Source organism: Vigna radiata, chromosome 6 (genome assembly GCF_000741045.1).
Source record: "Vigna radiata var. radiata cultivar VC1973A chromosome 6, Vradiata_ver6, whole genome shotgun sequence".
In the NCBI taxonomy this organism is placed as follows: domain Eukaryota; kingdom Viridiplantae; phylum Streptophyta; class Magnoliopsida; order Fabales; family Fabaceae; genus Vigna; species Vigna radiata.
This window is the reverse complement of record NC_028356.1, coordinates 33,870,065-33,882,226: the sequence shown is the minus strand read 5'-3', so window position 1 is coordinate 33,882,226 and position 12,162 is coordinate 33,870,065. Positions and strand designations below refer to the sequence as shown.

Here is a 12,162-nt window from a genome sequence, read left to right as displayed (position 1 = left end):
CTAAACTTTATCAAAGTGCAATTTACTTATACTTGTGGTTGTGGTAGAAAAAGAAATAGTGTTTATCTCTTAACTGACAACTAATATTATTTTCAATGATTTCTAAATATCAATTTTGTAATGGTGTCTGATTACAGGTTTGTGTCACAATACCTGAACCTTCCATAAATGAAGTAAATCGTGGGTTATCATCTCTAGTTTGAAGACTCAATATGTAGCTAGTCTACAACAATGACACAAGGAAATAATAATATTCAGGATCATGCCTTTTAAATATATAATATGGTATACTACTTGTAGTATGATATCTATGTTTTTGTTGTTGTTTGTAATATCTGATAGTTTAGGTTGTTGTTTTGACACTAAATGTAATTATGTTTTCACTAAAATTGTAGTTCTATAGAATGCTTTGATGTGTTCACAAGTTCAACTTTCCAGTTGATTTGGCACGAAATAATGTAAATCATGCTTTCATTGGAATTGTTTGAGTTGTTTTGACAGTAAATAATGTAATCATGTAGAAAGGCCAATAAATCTTACTATTGTAGCCAGTGCAAAGAACTCACTTGAAGTATTCCTACTTGTTGCAAACTTGTTTAGAATAGTCTTGGAGAGTACTGGATGATTCAAGTTCAAAGGCTTTTAACAGCAATTCCACATTCTGCAAACAAAGTTCTACTTTAGATTTTGTCACATTCTTTGTAAATCACTAAATTAATAAATAAATAAATAAAAGAACAAAAATGTGGTTGCTACAGTAGCCAATAAACCTCAGAAAGAATTCAGTATACATTAATTACAATCTACATCTACATTTTTGGACATAATTATGCAGTTTAACGCATTTAAAAAATGGCCTTTGAGCATTACGCCAACCTTTAAGGATAACTCCAAGGTTACTAAGAAAACTATCTAAGTACAACAATTATCTTGTACAAACACCTAGATCAGGAACCATAGCTTACTAGTATTAACAAATGATTGAATGTACATCACTTTTACAATGATCCACCGAGTAAAACAGATTATGCAGTGGATTCACCTTCCCTCTTGAACAACTCCTGTAATATCATCAGATAAAAGTTATATTTTTCAACCTCAGCTATGTATTTTTAATTATACCAAACAAGGACAAACTTATGTTAGAAAAACATCTCATTGTAGAGCTATGAAATTGGAAAGTCCAATTTGCTTTAATCCTTAAACTCGAATATTTGACTAAACCTCGTGTTAAAGAAAGAACACGACTTTTACTTTAAGAATATGAGTTCTAATTCAATTTTCCCCTTACAATCCTATATTTCAAGTTTTATACAGTTGACAGTCCCTCTGTATTCCTACCGCTTCAAACAAGCTTACTGACTTTTGTTAAAATACTCTTCATTAAGTCAATAACACAAACACACGGGCTGCTTTAGATTAAATGCACAAGATAACCAGACCAAAGTAATTGCAGCACCATTCTATCAACAAAGCAATTGAGCCTACCCCCAGACACAACATGCGTAGACAAAACAATGCACCAATACTCATTGCGTCTCAACTAGCACACCAAATAAAGAGTTGTCGTAGCTATTTTAGCTCGATCTAGTTCCTCTTCGCTACTTCAGCTGGAACTTTCATTTATCACTGATTTTTGCATAACAAAAGCACTTATGTAGAAGACAAGAAACAACACTAGAGAAGAGAGCAACATAAGAATATAACCAGCAACAACAATGAGAAAGAAACACAATGTATAAAAATAAAACAGTGAAAGAAAGAATGTATAAGAATGCAAAATCAGAGAAGAGAAGAGAAAAGGATTAGTTTTGTTTTTGGATTTCAGCTTTCAAAGAAGAGAAAGGTCAACATTCAGGATTTCGCAAGTAAAGGTTTGAAGAACTTGACGGTAGAGGCAGGGAGTATATGAACATAATTTGAAAGTAAGAAACCTCAGTAGGGTACAATTGTAACTTCAGTTCTCAAACGGGTAGTGGGTACCCGCGGGCACGGTTAGGGTGATACCCGAACCCAACCCGTTAACAAGCGGGTTTTAAAATACCTGCTACCTACGTGCACTAAATACCCGTAGCGGATTTTACCCGTGGGTAACCGCGGGTACAAATTTTTTTGTCATTCTTAATTGCAACAATCATTTTCTACCATAAAATAATATATTCAGTAGGAATTAAATCATCCCAACAATCACCTTTCATTGCACATATGCATCAATGCTAACCAATGCCCCATGTATAATCATCACACACCTTGCATCAATATTAGCCAACACTCATGCACAATTACCATACACACTACATCAAAGCTAACCAATGTTTGTGTATAATCATCACATACCATGTATATCAATATTAGTCAATGTTTGTGTATAAACACCATATACCCTAAGTCAATGCTAACCAATAGTTGTGTGTAATCACCACTCACCCTACATGAATATTAGTCAATGCTCATAAATAATTAACACATAACATGCATAAATGTTAACCAATGTATGTATATCACCACACACCTTGCATTAATATTAACCATTGCCCGTGCAAAATTATCATTAGAAAATACTTATCTTAACACTTATAATCTGCAAAATCATAAACTACCATGTGTCAGTATCCATCACTCCCAGACCTAATCAAATAAGAGATGCTACATATTATTTCTTTTTTTTTTCTTCTAGTAAATCCAACCTTGCTTTATCTTCATTACAGCTCATCAGAAAGGAGACCGAAGACTTTTTGTTCCTTCTTCCATAGTCACCATAGCCAGATTGTCAATTTGCGTGTTAGAAGCTCTCACTTCCTTGTTGCGAACATTCAGCTGCCCAAGCAAGAGGTGGAAATGACTTTCCTTACCTTGACCAACACCTTCATGAGAGGTCATCACTCATGAAAAAAACAAACAAAAGTAAGCTAAGTTAATACATGACTCAATGAAGGCATGGGGCGAACACATACCGAGCATGTCAATGCGTGGACAAGAGGAATTCACTATGACCACCATTTGTTGAGTTGGAAGTCGTCGAGGAAGGGTATCCAAGAGGCTAAGAACCCTATAGTCCTCGGTAGTTATCATGGTCCTCAGCCAATCATTGTATTGAAGAGGATGACGAGTCCAGAAGAAAGGAAACCTCGGTTTGTAGCCATCAAAGAAATAAGAACAATTGAGAGGATTTATCACGACCTTAAAGAATGTGTTTTCAAAACTCTTGTGCAAGAAAACATGTTTTGGGTTGCTCAAATAAAGACAACTAAATAATTGGGTCTTTGGGATAAGTAATGTAATGATGTAAGAACATAAGAGATGGAGTCAAACCTAAGAACTTACAGAGAATCCTAAGCGCTTGCAATGCCACTCAAGCGTTAGGATGAAGTCATGTCAGTGCCACGTTCAAAATACGCAACACCTTCATGGTGAAATCATCAAAAGGAAGCAACACATTCAAATGGGTTATTAAGATTAAGTACGTACAAAAGAAGTCAATAAGATACCCCTTTTAACCATGACAAGCATTATCTACTCGTCCTACCTTGTCCACAGACACGACATCATCGGGGCTTTCCTTACCCAGAACAAGATGGGCATTGATGAATCTACAAACTGAAGAGGACCATTTATATTTGGAGAAGTACTCGCATACACCATTATCAACCCACTCATACCTAATATGTAGAGGAAGGTCTTTCAACACCCCTTCTAAAGAGGAAGTGACGACACTACTAAGACTACTAGTTGAAACTACCAAGGATGTCCCTACGTGTTTTACATGGGCTTCATCAACTAGGGAACTACAATAAGAGGAGGATAAAGATGAACACACACCTACAAAGCAAAGTGACAACTAGTTAGGCATTCCTCGACTATTAGAGGAAAAACAAGTGGCCCCTTAGTACCTCATAAACCATTTTATAGACAACAAGCCAAAATCAAGAGTTGTGTCCCTTCACATTCCAACCATCAGATCCATTGAAATCCAAAGGTCCTAAGAGTGACTATCATACTTCCCAACGAAGTGTCACATCACTTTAGGCCAGGCCCATTCTCGTGTCACACCTTTTCAAGCCTCTTCAATCCCCTCGTGGTCTTCAAGGTTCGGGGGCTACTTATACTAGGATCACCTAAGAATGTCCAGTAACCCAAGATAAAGGAATTTCTCTTACAAAGACTATCAATTCGTCTAAGTCATCTCGACTCTGGAAGGCAATGTACATCTCTGCTAGTACACCTCGACCCCCAAGAGGTTGAAGACACCTCAATAAGACTCTCGACTAGCACCTCTCGACTAGCACCTCTCGACTCTAGGAGGCTAGTATACATCTATGCCTAGTACACCTCGACCCCTAAGAGGTCGAAGACACCTCAACAAGACTCACAACTAGAACATCTCAACTTTGGGAGGCTAGTGTACATATATGTCTAGTACACCTCGACCCTAGGAGGTCGAAGACACTTCGACAAGACTCTCGACTAGTACATGTCAGCCCCCGAATGGTTGAGGACACTTCGACCTACACCACAAAGTAAAGGATACATGTGTCACTATTGTGGTATGGATCTACCTAGGCGAAAGGACAAATTATAGAAAGATTAAGGATAAGTAGACGTATAAAGAAAACCTTAAAACGAGATAATCATGTGAACCATAGGCCTAACAAGTAGAGCTCATTCAAGTAATAGTCGTTATTTACAAGGTATGTTAGTGATCTTATTTATTGCAATATAAATCTATTTACTACCAGTAACTAACTTGAGCGCCGAAGTGTCTTTGTAAGGTTGTCGAGGTCATATCACCCTCATTGAAAGACAACATCTCAACATCTGTGGCGAATAAGACTTATTGTCTGAAGAGTAGAAAGAATGGTAGACATTATATAGAGCCATCTAATAAGTCTCAGCCTAAATAAAAGATTAGTGTACCTTTGGGTATATCTTTTCCTGGTAGGAACATAACATGAAAACCCCAAAACCAGAGAAGACCATGATCTTTGTCTAGTGACAACCAAAGAATAATACTGTGAATATTTTTACAATACATAGACAATTCTCTCATATTTTTTGACCAAGTACACTCACACTCTTCAAAGTAAGAATTTAACTCAAACCTTGCAACATTATATTACAAGAGTATAAGAAAAGTCAAATACAAATTTAAAATGTTTTTGGGTTGGGACAAGAAACACCATGGACCTTACGTTTATTATATAACCATTAACACCCATTGTCTTTCTTATCCGATGTAAGACTTTTCAAAATGTATTATTTTCATCAACTCACAAATATATGTCTAACACATTTTATTAAAATATTATATTAGGAAGTGAATTTAAGTTTGAGTAATTCCCTTGAATGTTTACACAAAACTGATTGTAAACTAAGAATTATTTTCATTTATATACTATAAATTAGTTTTAGGCTTAATTAATAATTTGGTTTTTATATTTAAATTTATGATCTATTTTGATTTTTATAGTATTTTTTTTAGTCAATTGAGTCTTAATATTTTTTAAATTGAGTCAATGTGATTTTTTTATTATATTAATATTATTGTTATTTAAAATATATTACGTGTCAAAATCTAAAAAAACTCCCTTATCAAATAAGAAAGATTCCAAGATTTTTTTATTGAGAATTTGATAGAGATAATACATTTCAAACAACGATAATGTCAATTTAACAAATAAATCAAACTCTTTATTTAAAAGTAATAAAACTCAAATAAGTTATAAAGATTATAATAAATTATAAATTTAAATATAAAAACTAAATTACTAATTAAACATTATTTTTATATACTATGAGTGTGAGATCTTCACCCCTTCACTCTCTTTCTTTATATTTTTCAATTATAAGTTATAATAGAATACAAAATTAAAAAAAAAAAAAAGTTAACAGATTTAATGCTAAGATGTAACATTTAGAAAAAATATAGTGTAAAGAAGAACAATGGACAAACACCCATTTTTGAACCAACAACAAACAGGCCTAGAATTTGAACCCAGATTGGGTTTGTACAAACTTGTAACAGTCTGAACATGGTCTCATCTTATCTTATTAATTATTACAAGTTAATACAATGTTTTGTCCAGTAGCTGGCTGGGTCCCCCTGCCTCAGATGACACCAACTTTATAACACCTTCACCAGAAAAACAGTCTCAAAGTCTCATTGTTTTGTTCTTTCTGTGATCATTAGAGTTTCTCTGAGAGAGTGGTGTTGCCATGGGAAGAGCTCCTTGTTGTGACAAAGCCAATGTCAAAAGAGGACCATGGTCCCCCGAAGAAGATGCAACCCTCAAAACCTATCTCCAGTCTCATGGAACTGCTGGAAATTGGATTGCATTGCCCAAAAAAGCTGGTTTTTTTCTCTCTTCTCTCCCATTACTTTTTCACATTTTTCAAACACTTTCTTAGCTAATATCAATCTTTGTTCATACTTTTTCTCAAGATCTTTTCTGCAACATCTTTGTTTTGTTTTGTGTCATATGTATATTGATACATGATTATCATTTTCTTTTGTTTATACCTATACTCTTCCTCAAAAGTTAAAAGCCTAATTTTTTTCTGAAGCATTGAATTCACAAACTGCATGTTTAAAGGTCATAATTGTATAGAAACTCATCTCACTATATTTATGATGCATTAATTTGTGTTACAAATGCAACTGTTTTCTCAATCTATTTCAGTTTTCTCAGTGTTTGTTCAATTTCCAAGTCCAACTTTTTCAGCATAGGACATTATTTCTTTTCAATCCTTTTGGTCAAAATCATAAATAGCTTCTGCAGTTTACAAGGCATGAAACAAGGAATGGAAGTTTCCCCTGTTATATATACTCTTAATTAATCTCTCCATTTGTAACTATTTTTTTTTTCATTTTTTAATACAAAAAATATTCATCCATCTTTTATATTTATAAACTTCATCTATTTACTTTATTTTTTCTTTATTATATATTTTTTATTTAATATGCAGGCCTTAGACGGTGTGGGAAGAGTTGCCGCCTACGGTGGCTGAATTATCTGAGACCAGACATTAAACATGGAGGCTTCACTGAAGAAGAAGACAACATCATTTGCAATCTCTATGGCCAGATGGGAAGCAGGCAAGTTTTATTTTCAAATTATTTCAATTTCACACTATATAATATTCACCATCCATTAAAAAAATAATCAGCAACAGATATATTAATAAAATACATCCATAAGAGATTATTCTAATTGTGATTTAGCCAATGCTTATATGATTATGTCTCTATTCACTACAGTCTATATGTGCGGTATTATTAACTTACAATTATAATAAAATTTTCATTTTACAAAAATATATTACCTTGGACCACATCATATGGTACAGACCGATACTTATATAACATGTCATTTTAATTTTTATAAATGATTGTAGATTTAAGTTTTATATTATAATCAAACAAAATTATAATTATAAATTATAAACCATGAGTTTATAATTATGTGTTGGAAAAATTCATACCGCACGGTTTCGATTAATTTATATATAACACGTACATATACACTTTATAGTTTTTCTGAATAGTTTGAATAATATTTTATATTTAAATTTTATAACGATAATTAGTATGTTATAATTACGAATGAGAAAAATCCTTTTCAGCACAAATTATTGTATAATTTGGAATCTCATACAAGTTAATTATTGTTTCACTTTTATTTAGGGATAAAGAGTTTTTAAACAATAATTTAACTTTAAATTTTATAACTTTTTATGTATCGGAGAAACCCATTTTAGAATAAATTATTCTATGGACAGGGACCACACGGTTTCGATCAATTTTTATATAATATGTTTGCTTTTAAAGATGAAAAATTTAAAACGAGATTTAAATTCAAATTTTATTATTGCCATTGTATAAGTTCATAATTTTTCTAATGAAATCTTTAACAAACCAAAACAATATTTTAGAGTCAATAGTGGCCTAATTAATTGTTAGACTTATATGAAAAGGAAACATCATCATGTTTTACACCACACATAATATATATATATATATATATATATATATATATATATATATATATATATACTGATAGAATTTGTGTTCTTGCTTGTTCAGATGGTCTGCCATAGCCTCTAAACTTCCTGGCAGAACCGACAATGATGTGAAAAACTACTGGAACACGAAACTGAAGAAGAAGATAATGGCAGGAAAAGTTGGTCTCAAAACATTGACTGAAAGTGACACTCTTCCTTCAACTTCAACCCCATTACCAACCAACCAAAGTCTGAATACTCAAAATTCACCTTTCAATGCTTCACCAAATCAGCTAGCCTTGGTGCTACCAATCTTAGAAGCAAATGATAACAATGCATTCACCAATAATCAAAAAAACATCATTAGTTTTGACCAAACAAAGCATCATGGGTTGTACAGTCCACAAGTCATGCATGGTGTCTCACAAATTGGTGCAAGTTCAAGGATCAACAATAACACCAAGGAAAGTAACAGTAACAGTCACATGGTGTCATTGTCTCAAGAAGGTTCAAGCAGCATTTCGGATTCATCTTCCATTGCAATGAGTTACAACAAGTGTGTTGTGTCACAGCCTCAACAGCAGCAGCAGAAAGAGCAACAACAACATTCTATTGATGAATCTATGGAAATGTTGGTGGATTTTGGCTTTGGATTTCCCTATGATTTTGCTAACTGCCATTATGAGAGAGTTGGTGAAACTTTTGCTCCAGAGTGGGTTGATTTTAGCTATGCTGACATTAAGCCACATTGACCAAATCAAAGTGTTAGCTAACTAGTTATTTTATTCATACGATGTATAACCAAGGGAATATCATATGGATAGTTGTGTAAGAAAAAAAATGCAAAAGCTTATGTGAAGTTGAAGTGAAGATTTAATTAGGTGACATTTAGCTTTCTTGTTTGTTGATGATAAACTTTAGTATATTAATATGTAGTTCATAGATAAGAACTACATAGTTTAATCAGGTCAAAGTTTGAATTAAGCAAATAAAAATGCTAAATAGTATTGACTAGATGTTCTTGTGTTATATTTGTTATTAGGAAAATGTATCTTTAACAACTTTTTTTTATAATTTTAGTAGAACCATTTATATGATAGTTTGTGATATTGATCTGTTTTAAATATACGAACCAATAAAATAAAATAGTGACACTTAAAAAATTGTTAAAATATCATAGTCTTTCTTATTAAATTATGTCTTCATACATTGCATAGGTTGTGGGGCCAATGAATATGGTTATTTATATGGTTTTTGTTTGATATAAGGATTTCTTTTATGTACATGTGTGTTGATGACAGAAGCATGTTGGTCACGAAAGTTGCATGGAGGGGTGACTAGTTCAAACCCTAGAATTGAATAATGTGTATATCTTATTGCATTGTTCATCAACCATAAAAGATTCTCTGTCTTTCTCTCTCTCTCTGCTCGCACCTCTCGTGATGCACTTTCATCCACAGTTATATTGTAAATAAATGATCATTCTGAGCTCTGAAATATTAATTGAAAAAAGTTAAACATACTTGTCCATTTGGAGATGCATGAGATTGGATAAAGGATGTGAGAGAGAAAAATTAATAGATGTGCTACAATAAATGTTTCATTGTGAAGAAAAATGAAATGAAAATTGAATAAAGAAGAGTAAGTGGAAATAATGGATGTAAAAAATAAAAAATTATATTGGTATATCGTAAAAATTTCCAAACGAGTATTTATTATAGATTTTTATTTATCTATATGTACCTAGGTCTTTGATTTTTTTTTTTTATCTTTATAGTTTTTTTTTACCTATTTAAAAAAAAATGAGTCATTTTGTAAAAAATATTTAATGTGACCGTTTTTGTTAAATTGATATTATTGTCGTTTATAAGTATTAGGTGTAAAAAATTTCAAAGGTCTTTTACTTTAAAGTGTCATATGAAAATGAATTGTGTTTTTTTATATACTATTATAAACAATAATGTACCCAATGTGATTTTCTTATACTATACAGGTTTAATATAGAATTCTTACTAAATAACATTTTTTTTTCACATTCTATGTATAAAGAATGTCAAATAAAAATATTATACAATAATATTAACTATTTAAAATGTGGTTTTGTTAACTAATTATATTCAATTAGATAATATTATCATGAAATTATAAACCCATATTAAATTTGGGGCAAATTTCATGTTTGTAAGGATTAAAATAAATAATGAAATATGTTAAAATTTGGTGAGAATTTACTGGCTTGATTATATATATATATATATATATATATATATATATATATATATATATATATATATATATATATATAACTCTAATTAGTCATATTCCAATACGACTTTAAAATTTTTCTAAGACATAAAAAAGTCATATATGTCTCAATCTCTTTCCATTAACATAATTTCCATAGCTAATGATTATAATTCATGTAGCTTGCAAATAACATTTGAATAATTAGGTCAATGTCTGCAGTATTGTCTCACACTGCAGTTGTTACTTGTTTTCTGAGTCAAAATCAGAGTTTTTCATTACTTCTTTAATCACTACAAAGTTCAGGAATCTTATCCTTAAAAATAGAATAAGACTACTAATGTCATTGTTCATGTGCCAACCATACAGCTTACTTGACTATGTTTGCTCATTGCTTTTAATATTTTTTGCAGAAAATCAATGCACTCTATTTAAATAAGTTGTTTATTTAAAAAATTTAAGTTCTATAATGATTATATAGATTTACAATTTTGAAAGATAAATTATAATATCTTGAAAAAAAAATAGAATATTGTTAATTTTCTTAACTAATAATACGAAATTCATATTTTCCAAAAATTTCAATTTCATTTTTTTATGTCAATTTTAAAATTAAATGTTCAAAATATTTTGCAGGCTAAAGAACATTTATAACACATTCCAAAACTAAGATTTTGAGATTAAAAATAAAGAGTGCAGATTTTTTTAAAAACCATGCAAAAAGTAATTCCCATACAAAATTGGAATGCCTTGAAAGCTGGCCAAAAAGAACTTGTTTATTCTGATGTTTGCATATATATCAATTTTAACACATGTTTGTATGATGTTCTACATCTGCTTCCTCATGGCATTACATATAAGGATGAATATTCCTTGAGAAATAGCTTTAGTATAAAAAAGACAAACATTAGGATAAACACTAAAGACCAAAACTTTATATTCTCTTTTTCTAAACAGGATTTCACTTTTACATTTGGACTAGCATGAAACATTCTTCTATTTTCATATATATATATATGTGTGAAATTTCTTAGAGTGTCTTCCATTAAAGTAAAAATAAGTATAAGTTAATTAATAATGATATGATACAATAGAGATCATAATTTTTTTTAAATATGTAAAGCAACTCATACATATTGAGTTTTTATTATAGATTTTCTTAGCTGATTTCTTAATTAATCAATTATATAAACTTCTTATTGTTAGAGTTGTATTAAAAATAGGAAAATTTTTAGTATTTTTCAACGTTGTTATAAAAAATAAGTTTCTTAAATGTTAAATACTGTGTTAGCATGTTCTGAAAATGGAATCGCATACCGAAAACTAGTTAGTTCATACCGAAAATGGAATCGCATACCGAAAATATGTTAAATAAATCACGATTCAAACAGATCAAAACTAAAATCTTTTTGGATGATAAAAAAATTTGTAAGATCATTTTATTTTTATCTTAAACAAATGAAAATCAACTAATAAATATTTTTCATTATTTTTAAAATATAAAAGTATTATTATTATTACTATTGAATATATATATATATATATATATATATATATATATATAATTAAATTTTAACTTAAGTATTATAATATATTTTATTTAAAAAATATATTTATTTTAAATGCTAAGATTATATTTCGAAAACATTGGCCTTTGATACCATGATCAGCATTTTTCTAATTGAAAAACAATCTCATTATATTTTTAGTCTCGAGATCCGCTAATAAAAAATAAAAATTAGGTTTAAACTCTTTAGTTGTCTTTATTTTTGTGAGTTTTTTCCATTTTGTTCTCTTATTTTTTGAAATCTCCAAATGAGTCCTTACAAGTGTTAATTTGAATCAATTGAACCCCTGCCGTTAAAGTTATTTAACGGAGTTAAGTTTTTGCAGACATGGAATGTTGATATGTCAATTTTT

General features: G+C 30.6%; 1 protein-coding gene across 1 annotated transcript; it reads left to right on the top strand.

Annotated features, from left to right (window-relative positions):
- The first annotated feature begins 6,150 nt into the window (after positions 1-6,150).
- LOC106764367 (transcription factor RAX2) lies at positions 6,151-9,035 on the top strand. Its single transcript, XM_014648651.2, has 3 exons — positions 6,151-6,349; positions 6,964-7,093; positions 8,081-9,035. Exons 1-3 carry the CDS (start codon positions 6,214-6,216, stop codon positions 8,748-8,750), a joined length of 936 nt encoding a protein of 311 aa, XP_014504137.1. The 5' UTR covers positions 6,151-6,213; the 3' UTR covers positions 8,751-9,035.
- The last annotated feature ends 3,127 nt before the right edge of the window (positions 9,036-12,162 follow it).

What these genes read in the sequence shown, in the direction of transcription:
- LOC106764367 (XM_014648651.2), top strand. Translation starts at nt 6,214, where the DNA reads ATGGGAAGAGCTCCTTGTTGTGACAAAGCCAATGTCAAAAGAGGACCA. An exon ending in TGCATTGCCCAAAAAAGCTG is followed by an intron (nt 6,350 to 6,963) that starts GTTTTTTTCTCT and finishes TTTAATATGCAG; the next exon opens with GCCTTAGACGGTGTGGGAAG. An exon ending in TATGGCCAGATGGGAAGCAG is followed by an intron (nt 7,094 to 8,080) that starts GCAAGTTTTATT and finishes TTGCTTGTTCAG; the next exon opens with ATGGTCTGCCATAGCCTCTA.